Source organism: Panthera pardus, unplaced genomic scaffold (assembly GCF_024362965.1).
Source record: "Panthera pardus isolate Hobbes unplaced genomic scaffold, ASM2436296v1 HiC_scaffold_13, whole genome shotgun sequence".
NCBI classification, from domain to species: Eukaryota; Metazoa; Chordata; class Mammalia; order Carnivora; family Felidae; genus Panthera; species Panthera pardus.
The window spans coordinates 86,534,563-86,554,243 of record NW_026526688.1 but is presented as its reverse complement, the minus strand read 5'-3'; the positions used below and the strand labels follow the sequence as shown (position 1 = coordinate 86,554,243).

General features: G+C 42.1%; 1 protein-coding gene across 3 annotated transcripts in view; it reads right to left on the bottom strand.

Moving 5' to 3' along the window:
- Nucleotides 1–19,681, bottom strand: part of SETD7 (SET domain containing 7, histone lysine methyltransferase) — a 69,527-nt gene that overhangs the window by 31,574 nt on the left and 18,272 nt on the right. For all 3 annotated transcript variants that reach the window (XM_053901247.1, XM_053901248.1, XM_053901245.1), the window contains exons 4-7: nt 15,087–15,288; nt 10,259–10,448; nt 4,439–4,520; nt 488–605 (exon numbers count right to left, since the gene is read on the bottom strand). In XM_053901247.1, the coding sequence (XP_053757222.1) occupies nt 488–605; nt 4,439–4,520; nt 10,259–10,448; nt 15,087–15,288 (592 nt within the window). The remainder of the gene's footprint in view (nt 1–487; nt 606–4,438; nt 4,521–10,258; nt 10,449–15,086; nt 15,289–19,681) is intronic.

Here is a 19,681-nt window from a genome sequence, read left to right as displayed (position 1 = left end):
ATAATTACTAACAGAGTCCAGTTGGATCTCAATTTTTCAGATGCTGGGTGTAGCACAGTGCAAAGCAATTGCTGTCTCATTCACGGCAATATCCCACTTTTTATAAAATAGCTGTGAAACTTAAAAGAGACCCCAGAGAGATCCCCTGTCCCTCCCGCCATGTGAGTCTGCGATGACAAGAGGGCCATTCATGAACCAGGAAGTGGACCGACCAGACACCAAATCTGTCAATACCTTGACCTTGGACTTCCAGCCTCCAGAACTGTGAGAAATAAATTTTTGTTGTTTATAGGCCATGCTGTGAATGGTATTTTTGCTACAGCAGTCCAAAGATTGCTATGAGACAGTATATCCCACCAGTTTTACCAAAAAAGACTGTTCTTTCATATTTCTAGGGAATACTAAAGGGGCTAACAGGAAAATTAAGAGTGTTTGAAACAAAGCCCTTTAGCCAATCAAGTTGATTCTCCGCTTCTACCCCACTCACCTCTTGGTGTGTAATTCGAACTCCATTATAAAAAGACATAACAGTATTAGGTCCCACTGCTATCTTTGAAAACAGTCCTTCTCCAGCACTGGAAATGAGAGATTCAGCAACATAAACCCTAAATAGGAAAAACAGTCAAATGATGGTTCTTTCAGTTTGATATGTTACTTTTTATATCAACCATCAACATAGTATGGCTACTGAACCCAAAACATCAGTTCATAGTAATCCAGTGAGGAAAGAAGGAAAGGAAGGAAGGAAGGAAGGAAGGAAGGAAGGAAGGAAAGAAGGAAGGAAGGAAGGAAGGAAGGAAGGAAGGAAGGAAGGAAGGAAGGAAAGTTAAGCCCTAACATTTGGCATTAGAAATTGAGGAACTGCTACTTACGTACCTTTTAAGAATGATGTCTAGGGGGTGCCTTGGTGGTTCAGTCAGTTAAGCATCTGACTCTTGGTTTCAGCTTATGTCATGATCTCACAGTTTGAGGGCTCAAGTCCCACATCGGGCTCTGTGCTGACAGTGTGGAGGCTGCTTGGGATTCTGTCTCTTTGCCCCTCCCCTGCTCACGCACTCTCTCTCAAAATAAATAAATAAAACTTAAAAAAAAAAGAGTGTTGTTTAAAATACACTCTCAAATATGGGGAATATTATATACAGTTGATCCATGGGTGTAAACTATGCAGGCCCATTTATATGTGGAATTTTTTTTTAATGTTTTTATTTATTTTTGAGACAGAGAGAGACAGAGCACGAACAGGGGAGGGGCAGAGTGAGAGGGAGACACAGAATCCGAAGCAGGCTCCAGGCTCTGAGCTGTCAGCACAGGGCCTGATGCAGGGCTAGAACTCATGAACCGTGAGATCATGACCTGAGCCAAAGTCAGATGCTTAACTGATTGAACCACCCAGGTGCCCCTATATGTGGGATTTTTACAGTACAGTACCACAAATGTCTTTTCTCTTCCTCATGATTTTTTCTTTTCTTTTCTTTTCTTTTTTTAAGGTTTTATTTTTAAGTAATTTCTCCACCCAACATGGGGTTCAAACTCACAACCTTGAGATCAAGAGTTGCACGCTCTACCAACTGAGCCAGCCAGGAGTGCCCCTTTATGACTTTCTTTCTTTTTTTTTTTTTTTTTAATTTTTTTTTCAACGTTTTTTATTTATTTTGGGGACAGAGAGAGACAGAGCATGAACGGGGGAGGGGCAGAGAGAGAGGGAGACACAGAATCGGAAACAGGCTCCAGGCTCCAAGCCATCAGTCCAGAGCCTGACGCGGGGCTCGAACTCACGGACCGCGAGATCGTGACCTGGCTGAAGTCGGACGCTTCACCGACTGCGCCACCCAGGCGCCCCATGACTTTCTTAATAACATTTTCTTTCTTTCTTTTTTTTTTTTTTTTTTAATGTATTTATTTTTGGGAGAGAGAGAGAGAGAGAGAGAGAGACAGAGTATGAGCACGGGAGGGGCAGAGAGAGGAAACACAGAATCTGAAGCAGGCTCCAGGCTCTGAGCTGTCAGCACAGAGCCTGATGCGGGGCTCGAACCATGAGCTGAGATCATGACCTGAGCTGAAGTTGGTCACGTAACTGACTGAGCCACCCAGGCACCCTCTTCATAACATTTTGTTTTCTCTAGCTTACTAGAGAAATACTAAGTAAGTAATAGTAAGTAAATAGTAAGAAATACTAATATTTATTAAGAATACAGTATATAATACGTATAACATACAAAATATGTGTTAATCAACTGTTTATGTTATTGGTAAGGCTTCCTATCAACAGTAGGCTATTAGTAGTGAAGTTTTTGGGGAATCAAAAATTATATGTGGATTTTCAGCTGTGTGCAGTGGGGGAGAGGGGAGGTGCCCCAACCCCTGTGTTGTTCAAGGCTTCACTGTATTCATAAAGCAACTCAACATTTGATAAGAGGTTTTTTTTTTAAAAAGAAATTATGTTTTTAGTTAATGAGTGTTTTCACTGTCTTCCTGGACAAGTAAACATTTCCAAAGTAATTCAAGCTATGCCCATTTGTCAGGGCTAAATAGGAAGAAAGGCTGTTTTAATTAAGCCCCAAGATGAATCTTTCACTTGAAACACTGACAGTTAGTAAAACATATTCAATATGCACTTCCCAACAAAAGGGTTTATAACATGTCCACTAACTATGGCCCAAGGGTCAAATCTGGCAGCTGCCCACTCTTGGAAATACAGTTTTATGGAACGTGGCCACGCCTATTTGCTGTCTCTTGTTGCTTTAGCGTTACAAAGGCAGAACTGAGTAGTTGCAGTAGGGACCCAGAAAGCTTAAATATTTACAATATGGCTCTTTACAGAAAAAGTTTGCCAATCCCTGGTTTACAGGAAAACAGCACTCACTCATCATTATTGAACTGGACTGAATAAGAGAGTGCATGCCCCATGAACAACTAACTATTCCAGCTCTTTGGGTGCTGTGATCTAATGACTCTGGTGGAAATGCTCATCTTTAATTTTTGTTCCATGGGTCTTACGCTTATTTTATGCACTAGAGGACTAAATTATTGCTTCCAACTTTACTCCTTCTCTGTGGTAGAATTATACATCCTGCTACTTTGCCATGTGACCTTGCGGTGCCTCCTTCACGGTGGGTAGACCATGTACCCCTGCCGGGACCATGCTGGGCTTGGCCGTATGCTCTACTTTGCTACTGGAACATGGGCAAGAGGACTGCATGCCAGGGCCCAGGTGTTAAGAGGATGGCAAATTTCTGTCAGTTTTCTGCAATTTCCATTCATCTCCACCGGAAGAAGATGCCTCAGGAGGACACTGCTCCTTCAGCCTGCATCTTGGAATACAGACATGTGAAACCGACCTGAACCCAACTTGAAATCTGAAGTCCAGCCTCATCCAGCTGAGCCAAGTTGAGCCTGGTCAAAAGTGGCTGAACCTCAGCTAACTTACAGAATCATGAGTGTAACATAACATTTCTGCATTCATAAACCACTGTTAGGTTTTGAGGGTATCATTATACAGCATCATCACAACGAAAGTAACAAAAAAGATGGATACATATGATTATCGCGCTTTTGTGTTTCCGGTAGGCAAGAGACAAGAGACCAAACCCTTCCCTTTGTAAATGGACCACAGCTTTGTATCAAGAAAGAGGCCTTTCATTCATTGTGACATTGTGGTGGGAGCCCTGTCAGTTAAACCAAGGAAGTGGCCCATTTTTCAGATGGGACCAGAACAAAAAGTGAATGGGAGTCATGCTTTGTAAGCCAGGCTAACAAAAGAGTGAGGCAAAGAGAAGGCCAACTGCAGATGGCACTCTTACTCAGGAGCAGGCCAGCTGCTAGGAGACAAGCATCTCGGGGAGAGTACCAGAGAAAGTCATACCAAGAACTGAGCACTGGAGTTTAGAGAAGATGAAATGGAATGGGACTTGACACTTGGGGAATGAGCTTATAGAATCGGAAGCTTGTCATTTATAAGCTGGAATGTCTTTGTGCTTCTTATATTGTCTTTCTTTCATGCCTGTTCTCCCTTAGTGAATAAAGAAATTGTCTTGTGTTCCAGATCCCCTCAGCTATGCTAAGTAAAGGAGGCATTCTGGTTCCTGCCTTGGCTAGACAGAGCTTTAAAGAAGGTGAAATGCTCTAGAGGCCGGCATGTGGCTTTCATTGCACCAGGGCCCTCAAAAAGGGGACAACTGGGTAGGGCATAGCTGGCTGCCTAGCCCGACAGCTGTCTATATGTAGAAGTTGCATTCTGGGACTGACACATGGCTGTTCTGTGCTTTATGGGTGGAGAAACTCTCTCACAGGGACAGAGTCTATATGAGCATAAAAACACTCTTCATCACAATATATGAACTTTTTTTCAGAGAGCCACAAAGAAGGATTAGTTCCCACCACTAGGGCTATTTAACCTCCTATAAACAGGGCTATTAAAACCACAAGGAAAAAAAATTACCTCTCTGATTCATATGGATCTGGAAGAAGAGCATTGGTAGAAATGCAAGATGAAGTCGATTTATCAAAGTGGTACACCGAACCTGAAAAGCAAACGAAAATCTCAATCCAGGGATTACAGAGTTAGGGAAGAACTTTTACAGTGTCTCTCTGTATTCATGGGACAGAATGAGTTAAATAATGAAAAGTGTTATTCAAGTTATAGCACCTGGTGGAGAGGATGTGGAGAAACGGGAACCCTCTTGCACTGTTGGTGGGAATGCAAACCGGTGCAGCTGCTCTGGAAAACAGTGTGGAGGTTCCTCAAAAAATTAAAAATAGACCTACCCTATGACCCAGCAATAGCACTGCTAGGAATTTACCCAAGGGATACAGGAGTGCTGATGCATAGGGGCACTTGTACCCCAATGTTTATAGCAGCACTCTCAACAATAGCCAAATTATGGAAAGAGCCTAAATGTCCACCAACTGACAAACAGATAAAGATGTGGTTTATATATACAATGGAATACTACTTGGCAATGAGAAAGAATGAAATCTGGCCATTTGTAGCAACGTGGATGGAACTGGAGGGTATTATGCTAAGTGAGATAAGTCAGGCAGAGAAAGACAGATACCCTATGTTTTCACTCATATGTGGATCCTGAGAAACTTAACAGAAGACCATGCGGGAGGGGAAGGGGGAAAAAAGTTACAGAAAAGGGGGCAAACCGTAAGAGACTCTTAAATACTGAGAACAAACTGAGGGTTGATGGGGGATGGGGGAGAGGGGAAAGTGGGTGATGGGCACGGAGGAAGGCACTGGATGTTGTATGAAAACCAATTTGAAGATAAATTATATACATACATATATATATACACACACACACACACACATGTGTATATATATATATACACTCACACACATATATGTATACTTACATATACGTATATGTGTGTGTGTGTGTGTGTGTGTGTGTGTGTGTATGTATATATAAAAGTCATAGTACCTGGAATAAATTCTTCAATATAAGTAAAAAGATTTTTTTAAATTTATTTATTTTGAGAGAGCGAGAGAGCGAGCAAGCACGGGAGGGGCACAGAGAGAGAGAGAGAGACAGAATCCCAAGCAGGCTCCATACCGTCACCACAGAGCCCGACAGGGGGCTCAAACCCCCAAACTGTGAGATCATGACCTGAGCTGAAGTTGAATACTTAACCAACTGAGTCACCCAGGCACCTCCAAATTCTCCAATATAAATGAATGGTTTTTAGATTTGCTTTTGAGTTGCATTTTTAGGTCTTAATGAACAGCCATCGTATGTATTTCTTAAAATCCCATTTTTGCTTTTGAATTGTCTTTATTCAAATGGTTTAAAAAATGCTTGTGCAATTAAAATTTTTAATCAAGAAAATGCTTTGTCATGAAATTCTGAGATCTTCTGGGCAGATCAGGTTGAGTGATGGTTTCAAAATTTTCTCGTGGTTTTCTTCCTAGTAGACACAGTCTGTAGACTCCAACCACCCAGCCCTGGCAATTGTCTCCTTCACTAAAAATAAACATTCAGCCTCACCAGAATTAAGAACAGAACTGCTTTTGATAAAGCAAAAACACAGTCATCTTATTTCTATTAAGGTTGTTCAGAAGCAAGTCAGTAATTTATTCCAGAAACTAAGGTACACAACTGTCCTAGATTTAACACTGGCTCTCCGCAAAGGACCAGCCTCAGAGAGCCTTCCCAGAGCACACTGAAGACATCCGAGGCTCTACTGCACAGTAAGTAAAGAAGCACATTTCAGAACCGATGGGCTTAGTCCTGTAAAGTAAATTCTTTTAGGCACTAAGACATCACAAATAGTCCCATTAAGCAATTCCTCGGTGGTTACCAGTGGTTACCAGGTCCTCTTTCAGTTTTGTTTTGTTTTGTACAATCACAAAATCCAAAATCAATGTCTCAAACTAAAAGTTAAAAAGCAATCAGGATCAGTCAAGGTCTAGCTAGGAAACAGACCATTTGAGTATTTCAAAGAGAGAATTTCACTCAGGGAATTGGTCATACAGAGCACGGAAGAACTAAGAAGCCAAACGGGCAGGTAAGGAGCCCAGAAACTGGCAAGAGCTGGAAGCCATACAGCCCTAAGCCAGAGGGACAAAGGCGGAGAGGGTGTGCCTGGGGTTCTAGAGTTGGACTGATGCGGGACCTTCCTGTTGGGAGATGGAATCAGGAGACAGGCCACTGCTGGAGACACTGCTGGACACAGAGAGATCTTCTCCCTGATTCCTTTCCTCTCCATGCCCTTGGCTAGTGCCTCCCGATGGCCAAACCCAGAGAGAAGCCAATGCACATGACCCTAGGAAACGTGGCCTGCCAGTGGCAGAAGCCCCCTGCAATGAAAGCAGGACATGTGGACAAGAATTGCATCTGGGAGCAAACTGGTAATGGACCAACGCACAATCCATTAAAGGAAGTTAGTTTAAAAAAGAAACAACCCACACAATTCAACCAAACTTTTCTGTGACATACATGTTGTATTGCACAGAAAATCTATGAACCTCCACCTTCCTTCTTTAGACTAAACCTTTCATCCCAAACGTACAGAGTGCCAACTACATGTAAAGCACTGTGTTAGGGACCGTGCAGGTGCAAAGAGGAGAAACACCTCCAGCTGCTCTTCAAGGAGCCGATGCTGTCTTTTCCAGCTTAATGTCCCTTCCTGTTTTTCCTAGATCTGCTCCAGGCAAACGGAGCACAATCTTTAGTTTTACTCCTCTCCTCTATAGTTTATACTATGCCCTTTGACCAGAATTCATTCATTCACTTGACAGTCACTAATTCTACGAGGTGAGCCAAGCCTTAAAGACAGAATGGGAATTAACAGAGAAAGGAGTTCCTTTGTCAAGAGATGAAGAGACAAGGCAAGAAGAAAATCCCGCCTGAGGCATAACGAAGAAATCAGCGCATGGTAAGTGGAGAACTAGAAGCAATTTATGGGGAGCGCCTGGGTGGCTCAGTCAGTTGAGTGGCTAACTATTGATTTCAGCTCAGGTCATGATCCCCGGGTCGTGGAATTGAGCCCCGCTCTGGGCACCGGGCTTGCTTAAGATTCTCTCTCTCTCCCTCTGCCCCTCTCTGACATGTGCTCTAAGTAAATAAAAATAGAAGCAGTTTGTGGTTGCAAAAGCATAAAGAGAAAGGGTGTGGTGGGAGAGGTCGGCGGGGGGCAGGTTGGGAGTACTTTGTGTGAGGTGTTTGCATTACGTTTTCCTCCTCCCCATGGTGGACCAGATGGCAGCAGGGCCCTGTCAGACCTCATCTGTAGGTTAGTCTGCAGCTCACTGACAGTAACGAGAGGGGCTGGGGGAGTGCGGTGGGGAGAGGTGCAGAACACTGAAGACCGTGTCCTGTCAGTCACCCAAAGCAGCCATTCTTCTTGACCTTTGTGAAACCCAAATTGCTCAATGTATCCTTAAATTAACAGGCCTGCCAGAATCTCACCAGTTATGCCCCTCCTCCCGACCTTTACTGTGGCCTTATAATGAAAAGGGTGTTCATCATTTACAACCAGGAGTTCTAAAAAAAAAAAATACCCTTTGAGAACTATTACCCTCACTTCCCAAAATCTGTTTCTTACTTATACTAAGAAGAAGGTAATAATAACAATAACTTTCATTATGGTGTTTTTACAGTCGCTGCCAGCACCTGTCTTTTATAATGAAGAAACAATTTCCGAAGGGATAAAGAACTTGCCCGAGACCACACTGTGGCAAATGCTGAAGCTGAAACTTAAATGAGGTGACTCCAAAGTTCAAGGCTCTTGCCACTAAAACACGCTGCCGCTTGTGAAGTTTTAAAATTGGCATCACCATTTGGGGATCCTCCCCTGGCCCAGGTCCCTTCATTTCTAAAGACTGTGGCACTGTCTCCTTTCAGAACACATGTGAAGAGCACAGATATGAGAATTTGAAGTGCAAAGATTACTGTTTCACTTAAAATGAAAACAACTTCATTTGGGGATGATTGAAAATTTACAGAAAAGTTGCAGTACAGAGATTCCCCGATATCCCTCATGGTTTCTCCCAATGTTAACTTCTTCTGCTTCTTCTTTTTTAATGTTTATGTATTTATTTTGAGAGAGAGAGAGAGAGAGGCAAAGAGAGGGGAGAAAAACAGAATTCCAAGCAGGCTCCACTCCATCAGAGCAGAGCCTGACTTGGGCTCGAACTCACGAACCGTGAGATCATGACCTGAGCCAAAATCAAGAGTCAGTCACTGAATCCACTGAGCCACCCAGGCGCCCATCTCATAATGTTAACTTTTTATGTTGCATGGTATGATTGTCAAAATGAAGAAACCAACATAGCTACATTACTATTAACTAAACTTCAGACTTTATTCAGATTTCACCAGTTTTTCCACTAATGCCCTCTTTCTCTTCCAGGATCCAACCCAGAATCCCACATCACATTTAAGCTGCCTCAATTTTTTAACTTAAAAAAAATAAAAACTGAGACATTTAAAACAACTCAAGTTATAAATGCTAGATTTCCCATTTTTGGACATTCTCCTTTGGAGATTCTCCTTCAAATCACAAATAGCTAAATATTATTTAGGAATATGAGTGCCTAGATTTATTATCTTTTTTACTTTTTTATTCTTAGAACCTAATTTAGATTGGAAATACATGCATATATTGTTTTCAAGGAATCAGACCAATATAAACAGCTTCTTTTTTTGTCTTTTTCCCCCAGACTTTCTACAATAAATAATTTTATACGCAGAAAAAAATATTTAGTATGCTATATTATACTTCTATATGGAAATGGGGGGCGCGTGGGTGGCTCAGTCAGTTAAACACCCGACTCTTGATTCTGGCTCAGGTCATGATCTCACAGTTGCGAGATGGAACCCTGCCTAGGGCTCTGCAATGGGTGTGGAGCCTGCTTAGGATTCTCTGTCTCTCTCTCTGTCTCTCTCTCTCTCTGCCCCTCCCCTGCTCAAGCTCTCTCTCTCAAAAAAAAAAAAAAATAATAAGCAAACAAATAAAAAAAAAAATGAAAATAAAAATAAAATAAAATAAAATAAAAAGAAATAGGATTTTTTTCTAATATGATTCCACTGGGCTCACTCATGTGTCCAGTATGTGTCCTGTGAAGATGCCACTATGCATTTATCCTTTCTAATCAGAGCTCGGGCTGAATCAGCTTTACAATCTGTACAACCTGGAGATCTACCTAATTTGATTCTTTAATATCATTGAACTGTATTTCAGTTTTTTCTGAGATATACTAATCTTTTGAAATTCATGGAATTACTGCCGTCATTTCTTCAATTCTTCCCTGTATTATTATATAGCTATATTCTTGTCATGTGACTTTTAGCATCTGCTACTGAAATGCATGGTGTGTATTTCCCCGTCTCATTGATATTTGGCTTGACTATGTGATTTAATTTGACCAATGAAAAGTGGGTGAAATTATGTCAATTCCAAGCCAAGCTTTCAGAGGCAGCATAGGTGTCTGCTCATGCTCTGACTTCTTGTGACTCACTTGAGAAAATCTTGACCCAGGCCACCAACATCCCTTCAGATGGCCCCAGAATTAAGACCAGTAAGACACAATACAATAAGAAGCCTCAAGTCCAGCCATGCCCAGCCCAGCCCACCCCAGACCAGCTGGAGTACAGCTTGTCACCTGTATTTGAGATGTTAAGGTGTTTGTTATGCAGCAAAGCTGACTAATGCATGATTAAAGTGGACTAGACAAGGAAATTAACTTCTCTCAATTATGCCCTAACAACCTGCTTTGGAATTAGAGCACACTTCTGAAGCAGATCCAACTTACTTCCAGGCATCAGTTCAAAGTGAGGCCTTCCTTCTTCAGTGGACATAAGGGTAGCCAGCTTTCCCTCTATCATCTCTCCATCGATGAATTTTCCATAAAGTGCGGTCCTCTCGTCAGGGTACACATACGCTATCTTCTCGCCTGTCATCTCCCCGTCTTCATTTACTTCTCCCACAAGGCTGCCTCCATCCTGATGGGAGAAGCCAAAAGCCAGAAAATATTATATATAGTATTTATCCACACGGCACGACTTCAAGAACTTTTTCTTGTGCACTCCGTTCGTGGATAGCACTAATGTAACAGCTTAAGAACTCAGAGAAAAACCTGACGCATACTTACTTTCCCATCCAACCCCGTACAAATAAACGGCGAGAGGTTACATGCAGAGAAGCACAGAAAGCCTGATTTAGGGAGTCAGAGACCAAGCTGCACTTTGCAATGGTGACAAGTTACTGACACTCTCTCTTGGCTTGTTTTTGAAGAAGAACATACGTTGTATTTGTAATATTAGTTACAAACATTTAAAGGAAATGTAACAATAAGTGTTAGTTTGGGCTGATACCAAATGTGATGAGGAACAGTGGCAAGATGGTTTTACTCACTATTCATACCATTTCACTTCTCTATGTGGCATTTTGGATTTCTGGTCCATTAAAAAAATCTTTAGTTCAGATGTATTTAAGAATTAATTTAGTGTACATGAGTAAAGAGAGTTGTCTGCAGTTTCTTTTTTTAAATATTTACTTTTGAGAGGGAAAGAGAGAGAGTGTGAGTGGGGGAAGAGCAGAGAGCCATGGGGACAGAGGATCTGAAAAGCAGGCTCCAGGTTCTGTGCTGACTGACAGGGAGCCTGACGTGGGGCTTGAACCCATGAACTGTGAGATCATGACCTGAAGTCAGATGCTTAACCGACCCACTGAGCCACCCAGGTGCCCCTGCATTTTCAAACAGATAAAAAAAGGACTTCTGGACACTGCCTTTCTAAGAATCCTACACCACCACTTTTTATGGCATTAGAAGGAAAAGTGAAAAAAAAAATCAACTGAATTCTATTCCCTCCCCCATCACCACTTTCTCCCCACTTTTCTTTATTTACTGTTCCCTTCTGCCTCCTTCCAGGAGAGAAGCCAGCTGTGCTTCCTGTTTAACTGTCACTTGCTTTCATTCCTAAAGGTCATTAAATACTTCAGAGCAGAGGCTATCATACAATTCTGTACCCTGGTAAACGCTAGGGACATAGTAGGTGATCCACAAATACTTTTTGAATTGAACTGGGATACCAAAAAATAATCTAATAACTAATCAAAAAATAACTGAATCCAGACTACAAGAAATGTTTCCTTTTTTACTGCCCATGAGGAAGGTCTTTATGGTATAACTTGGAAAATCTGGGACCTCTTTGGGTTTGATACAACAAGAGTAGTGCCATGACATATTCTAAACGCTTGGTTACTTCTCCAACTCAAACGTTCTAGAAACAGCTACTCAAAGACAGTAGTACAGGATGACTTCTGAGTGATCCCAAAGGCTGCTTGCAGAGAGACAGCAGGAATAAATAACATCAGGTACGTGATTTCTATAGTTCTCCATAGTCTGATTGCTCTTTGGAGAAAAGACTTTATAAATTTAAAAACGAATCACAGCACTTTCATAAAAAGAAAAATACTTGGCAGCATTTTTCATGGATAGAAAGCGCATTAGAGCTATATTATTGCTCTTTCTCCTCCCAGAGTTAATTCTTAATAACCCAGCATAAACGGGGATGATACTTCCTGCAAGATCTGCCTTCAGGCTTTCAGGGGTGATTACTGAGCAGAACAGTGTTAGGGCGTTTCTGCTTCTCATATGCTGTAACTAATGTAAGCCAACGTTACCAGTAACTTGTACGGAATTCTGTCTTTCTAGGGTCTCAGATTTTTCTCCCTTAATACTCTAAACTTCTGGTTTGGGGGTGGTGGTGGTGAATTTCTCTGTCTAGTATGATAAAGCAGAGGTTCTTTTATTTCTAACAGGACATAAACACTTTTAACTGAAAATGACGTCACCGTTCCAAGGTAAAATTCTGAAAGAAATAAGCTGTCCTAAGAGTAAGCTTATAAATACTCTAAGGGGAGCCATTCTTTTTTCCTCCCCTTGTTTCTGCTTTGACTCCGTATCACAAAACAGGTGCCTGTCTGCTGTGTCAGGGAGTGCTGGGGAGGAAGCTGCTGCCTTCTCTCCTTTGCTAGGAGGCTCCCCTTCAGGGAGAAGGAATCACTCATTTGAGTAGTGAGAAGGCGGGGTCTGACAGCCACCGCCACCCATCTCTCTATTAGGTGGAGGTGACAGGGCAAAGCCTGCTGCCCCCAGAAGTCCTGCCCTGGAAGCTGTCCGTGCCCTCAGGCTGCACCTGCACCCCTCTCCATTCCTGCCCTTTCCTTGGGGAAGCTCCCCCGGGCAGGCCCTCCTTCCCTGGGGAGACCCGCGACTTCCCAGAGCTCTATCTGCAGCTGGTCCAACTGTTCCATTCAGAGGGGGAAGGACTGAAGTGCATTCTGACTTTGGGTCCATAGCACGTCTCCGACCCAACACGGTCATAATAAAACCGACCTTTTGATCTCTGACACCTAGGTCTATTTCTTAGTGGATTCTGAATTCAGAGAGAAGAGGGATGTCATTAGCCCTCTCCACTGCCAACAGATACCGTATATAAAGCAAGTGTTATCCCAGGTTAATTTTGAAAGCTTATAACTCCCCAGTGCTTCTTTCCTAAGGCAGAGTGTTCTCTGGGTATTTAATAAGATAATAATACAGCAGGCTGATTCATACAAAAGGTGATCTCCTCTAGAGACTTTAATTGATCCTAGTCACAAGTAAGATGACAAGTAGTAGGAGGATCTGGTAATCCCTATTTTGCCTCTTCCCTATACCCAACTGCACGCACAGAGTTCCACTTTCCCTGACTCCATAATTTACTGTCACATCGGCAGATCCCCAGCACCAGACGGCAAGATGCTCAATCAGCCTACTCCTGAAACAACAAACCTCTCTGTCTTCCTAAGCTGGTTAAGAACCTGCACCACTTCCCTCTTCCTGCTTGCCCTGTAGGCAGTGACTGAAAGGACTTTTGATCTATTGCAGAGCCTACTAAGAAGATATGTTAAATGTCTGGGCAATCATTTAAAAGATCTTTTGCGGTATTCTTTCCTTCTGCCCTGCTCCTAGAGTAGAACTTTTAAAAAAATATTTTACTTATTTATTTATTTTTAAAGTTTATTTACTGATTTTGAGAGAGAGACAGTGAGGGAGGGGCAGAGAGAGGGGGAGAGAGAGAATCCCAAGCAGGCTCTGCGCTGTCAGCACAGAGCCTGACGGGACTAAATGCCACAAACCGCAAGATCATGACCTGAACTGACATCAAGAGTCAGATGCTCAATCAACTGAGCCTCCCAGTCGCCCCTTTAAAATCTTATTTAAAAAAAAATTGTTTTTAAATTTTTATTTAATTTTTTGAGAGAGAGAGAGAGACACACAGAGACAGAGCATGACCGGGGAGGGGCATAGAGAGAGAGGGAGACCTAGAATCCGAAGCAGGCTCCAGGCTCTGAGCTGTCAGCACAGAGCCCGGCACAGGGCTTGAACCCTCAAACTGTGAGATCATGACCTGAGCCGAAGTCGGCCACTTAACCGACCAAGCCACCCAGGCGCCCCAAGATTTTATTTTTAAGTAATCTCTATATCTAATGTGGGGCTCAAATTTACAACCCTGAGATCAAAAGTCACACACTCCACCAACTGAGCCAGCCAGGCACCCCGAGTATAACTTATTTTTAAAGAACAATAATGTGTAAGTAGATTTAGCTGGGGGCTATTTTTCTTGTTATACCTGTAATAGATCTTTTTTTTTTTTTTTTAATCATAAGAAGATAGGTCTCAGAGTAAGAAAAATTGTATTTTGACTTAAGCTCTGGACAAAATTAAATATTATTATTATTATTATTATTATTATTATTATTATTATGTTAAGTAAGCTCTTTGTCCAACATGGGGCTTGAACTCATGATCCCAAGATCAAGAGTCACATGCTCTACTCACTGAACCAGTCAGGTGCCCTGGACAAAATAAAATTTTAGCTAAAATATTTTCTAAGGTCTATTTTCTGACAAATTTTCTGGAAATTAACTAATAACAGATGGGATATTTGAAATGCAAACAACAATTAGAGCATTAATTCCCAACCCAATGAGTTTTGCCACATCTTTTTGCTACAGTAAACCCTAGAAATATTGGGAAATATTACCAAATACTCAAAGGCAAGGTAACTTTAATCACCTTAATTTAAACAACATAAGCCATAAATCACTTATAAAGTAGGGAGTAGGGTTGTACAATCAAGTAATAACAGTGCGGTAAGTCCCAAAAGATGGGAGATTGCTGGATCAGTCTCCTGTATGAGAACCAGAATGAAGTGCAACAATGAAATATTCCATCTCTTTCTGTATATCAGAAGACTATTTTTAAAAAGCATGCATTTTTTTGGTCTTTATTAGTGGTACAATAAAGCCACTTTGTCCCGATTGATTTGTTTGAATCACGACTATTCTTTCTTTTCCAAAACACCACTGAAGAGGAATGAATAGTAGTTGCTAAGATCACCAATCTAAGTGGACAGTGAGTAACAGTGAGGGGCACACCCTGTAAGCTGGTGGCTTCAGCTCCTGTGAGTCTCAAATTTCACAGATTGATATTTTCTAACATAGAGAGTACATTTTACTCCTCATTGTGAGGAGTCAAAGCATCGGCTTGAAACATGTTACATTCCAGCAAAATGAACAGTCACCAGGCTTACTGGGTAGTATATCCAGCAGACTCCATGCCGAATGTTATCTTTGTATTGCCCCTTGAAGATCAGTCTCCCATCCGTGTCGTACTCCTGGGCGGGACCATTCAACTCTCCGTCTACATACGTGCCCTGGAGAACGCCTCCGTCCTCGTAAGTGTACACGCCCTGGCCCTGTAGGGCATCGTCCACATAATATCCCTCCAGGGTGCTGTGAGAGAAGGGAGAACAAAAGGGAATGGTCAGATCATGACTGTGCTCTCTGAAAAGAAAGCACCACATGAAAGGCACTGCATGCCCAGCTCTGGTTTGATGCTGACCTGTATTCAGCCCATCTCCTGAATTCCCTAGATCGCTAGGAAAAACACTCCCGAGATATAGGTAGCATTAGAGACAGAGAGAGATCTACTTCTTAACTTCCTGGTTCCTATTAATCCTTTTTCTCTGCTAGCAGAAATAGAGAAGAACAAAGGTACAGGGGGAAGCTGAGAACAAGCCTCATCTGAATACGTTTCAAGGCTAAGATGCCGACCCATACCGGGCAATAGAAATGGTGACATATCACACATAAACCATTGATGCTTAACTCCCTCAAGAGGGGTCCAGACCTCACTGGTAGTTCTCAAGCTCTTTTAGATTGCTTGTACATATAAGTATCTAATAATACGAAAGTGGTTTAGAATGTAAATGTCTACGTGTTTGTTTAAGTCATTAAATGTATTACTTATGGATGACAATCATAATTGGTAGCCAATCAAAAGAACCCCTTCCATTTCTTTGGGTGATATATGGGAATTTACTTAAGTAAATGCATGCGTGTGTGCATGTGTGCGTGTGCATGTGTGTGTGTGCATGATCAGGGCAAATGGGGGCAAGTGAGGAAGACTGCAGGCTGAGCCTTGCTAATATCATTAGTAGCCCGACAGTGTCGAGACCCATACTTCTAGAACAGAAGCAAGCTCACGGGATGCTCATGGTGATATTACAATAACTTCTCCATCGCTCCTCATAAAACACTTTTGGAATTTCAGTATGTTTTCAGCTTCTCAAAGGTCATTATGCAATGAAACTAACTTCACCAAAAACTCCCTTTATGTACAGCAATTTGGAATAAGGGAAAGACCAGTTCAAATAAGTTTTAAAATTTAAAATGTAAGATGTTTATTAGCAACAAAGACAGTTTGTTTTAGGACCTGCAGATAGTGTCCATTCATCAATTCAACCAACAACCATTTATAGGGTGCTTTCTAAGTAGCGAGCATTGTGGGAGGTTCTAGAGAGCATGATGAACAAAATAAACAAACAGGAGAGGCTGGCAGGCACACACTGTGTAGTGGGGACAGATGGGACGCAAAGGGGGCCATGAGGACTAAGGTGGTCGCACCTGACTATGCCTGGTAAGGTCTTGTCTTGCTTACTGAATGACAGAGTGAGCTGTAATTATTAAATGAAAAGCACAGTCTAAACAACACAGTAGCCCCTGATCACACTGTAATTACACGATCAGTAGTCTCCCAAGGAGATAAATAGTTCTCTTTCAGTTTTGTTTGTACTACCAGTGATAAACAGGCAGAGTAAATTCATGAAGAGAATGAAGTGCACTTTAGTATAGCCCTTGCATAAGTAATCACAATTCTGTATCAGTGAGGTTGGAACTAATGAGATTCGACTGTCATTAGACTCCCCCAACAGCCAAAAAATAGGTAAACAAATACAAACAAAAATAACAACAACCCTATTGAAAGATAGCTAAATCAACGGATGCAATGATGCAGTAGGTGGTGCGAAAAACAACTTCATCATCTATCTTCACAGTTAGGATGGCCAGATAAAATACAGGATGCTCAGTTAGGTTTCAATTTCAGAAAGACAACAGATAGTTTTTGTAGTTTAAGTATGTCCCTAATATTGAAGGGAACACAGTTATCCTAAAATATTTCTCGTTGCTTATCTGAAATGCTGCTTTAACGGGGTGCTGTGGATTGTTATTTGCTAAACCTGGGAACCCTATTGACTAGATTCTCAGGGAGCATTCAAAACATTCCTATGTGTGTTTGAGCAGAATTATCCCCTGACAGACGAGTCTGCCAGTATTTCTCAGGTTGATGATCAAATCTACAAGGCATGGGTCTTGCAAATCCCTGAAACAATAAAATGGACTTGCACATACTTCCCCGTAACCATCCCCAGGAGTTTGTCCCATCCTCTTACCGTGGAGCCTGTCCTCGTTAGTATCATAGCACCAAAACAAACAGCTATTTCCCTCTTAGCCCAACTGACAAAGCTGCACAAATGCAAATTCTTTTAAAAAAATCTTTTTTTAATGTTTATTTATATTTGAGAGACAGAGAGACAGAGTGCAAGTTGGGGAGGGGCAGAGAGAGAAGAGATACAGAATTTGAAGCAGTCTCTAGGCTCCGAACTGTCAGCACAGCGCCCAATGCAGGGCTTGAACCCACGGACCTTGAGATCATGACCTGAGTCCAAGTTGGATGCTTAACCAACTAAGCCACCCAGGGGCCCTCACAAATGCAAATTCTTAAGGCACCGGAGAGCAAACTTACTGCGTTATTTTTCAGCACCTGCTTGAAAGAAACAGCTTAGCCCCCTTAGCAAATTTGTATGATAGCTTGGATGAAATCTGATGACAAAAGGGGCATGTTATCACATGAACTGGGTTCTCTAGGGCCATAAAAATGACAAGGCTTTGAAATCCTCTGTCACCGAGGAAAGAAAATAAAAGCTTTATAGTCTGGTGTGAAAGGTTCTGCCATTCTAACTTTTTCTTCCAGGGGATGCTGGCAAATCACTGTCTGCTGCCTGTTTGTGTAAATGCAGTTTTATTGCAACAGCCTCGCACATTCCTTTCCGTGTCCTCTGTGGTTGTTTTCATATTACAACAGCAGAGTTGCAGAGTTGCACCAGAGACTGGATACGGTCCCCGAAGCCTAAAATATTTACCATCTCACCCTATACAGAAAACGTTTGCTGACTCCTGTTCTATAGTCGTCGCTCACACTGGTTTATTCGCTGAGCCCAAGCACACCTCTTTATATCTTAGCTTCCATACCATGTGATGCTTGCTTCTTCCTGTAAAATATATGTAACCAAACACTTTTTTGTTTTAATTTTTTTAATGTTTATTTACTTGAGAATGACAGAGAGACAGAGAGCGAGTGGGGGAGGGGCAGAGAGAAAGAGAGAGAGAGACAGAACCTGAAGCAGGCTCCAGGCTCTGAGCTGTCAACACAGAGCCCAACACAGGGCTCGAACTCATGAACCCAGAGGTCATGACCTGAGCCAAAGTTGGACGCTTAACTGACTAAGCCACCCAGGCACCCCTATAACCAAACGTTATAAATCCCGGAGGACACATCCAGGAAAAAAGTTGTGGGCCACATTTTCTGGTTTTTCATTCAAAACAGAAATAACCTTGGGATAAAAATGAGTCTTCTCAAGCCTCTGGCATTTTTCTATTCAAAAAAGAAATAAACTGAAAAAATGGCACTGTTTTGTGGCAGCTAAATTGTTGCTCTCTGAGAATACTTGAGAAGTAGCTTTCTAATCCTTCTTGCAGAAATTGGATTGAGAGTTGCATTTTGGAGGAAGTCTGCTAATCCTGGTTTACCCAGATCCTACCCACTCTCTGCATGGAGCCCTACCTCCCCCAGTCTACCTTGACCTCTGCAGCCATGGTCCATCTTTCTCACTGGAGCCTCATCATGAACCATCACAGGACTATCCATGTCTTTAATGATGGCCAACTTACGTGTCATATTTCTCTAGATTGTAAAACCTTTTATAGGAACAAATTAGGCATTATCCATCCAAGCATCCCCGCCCTAACATATGGACACAGCCTGTCTTCAAGTGGTTATTTTCTAAATGAAAGAATGGGAATGGAAACTGGGCTAATTTTGCTTTGAGAAGATGGAGAGGGAACATAACAATAGTAACAATGTTACTCAAGTGCAGGGAGTATTCTTTATATGCAGTATACAGGCATACAGTCTGCAAGTTAGGAAAGTTTCTGAAACTCTGTGCTTCATTTCTTCACTTGTCAACTGCAGCTACTATAAGAATTAAATGGGTTAATACCTATCAAGAGTTTAGAAGATCATCTGGGACATAGGGACTGCTCAAATAAATAATAACTATTATTATTAAACATGCACACTCATGGGTTTGATGGTGAGCTTTCTACTGAGAAACCAGGCTTAAAACAGCATCGGGGAAGTAGTTATGAGATACTAGAATAGTCAAAGAAATGTATAAAACTGCTTTAAATGTACTTTATTTTTTTTTTTAAATTTTTTTAACGTTTATTTATTTTTGAGACAGAGAGAGACACAGCATGAACAGGGGAGGGGCAGAGAGAGAGGGAAACACAGAATCGGAAGCAGGCCCCAGGCTCCGAGCCATCAGCCCAGAGCCCGACGCGGGGCTCGAACCCACGGACCGCGAGATCGTGACCTGAGCTGAAGTCGGACACTCAACCGACTGAGCCACCCAGGCGCCCCTAAATGTACTTTAAAAGCAAGCAAGAAAAGGGGTGCCTGGGTGGCTCAGCTGGTTAAGCGTCCAACTTTGGCTCAGGTCATGAT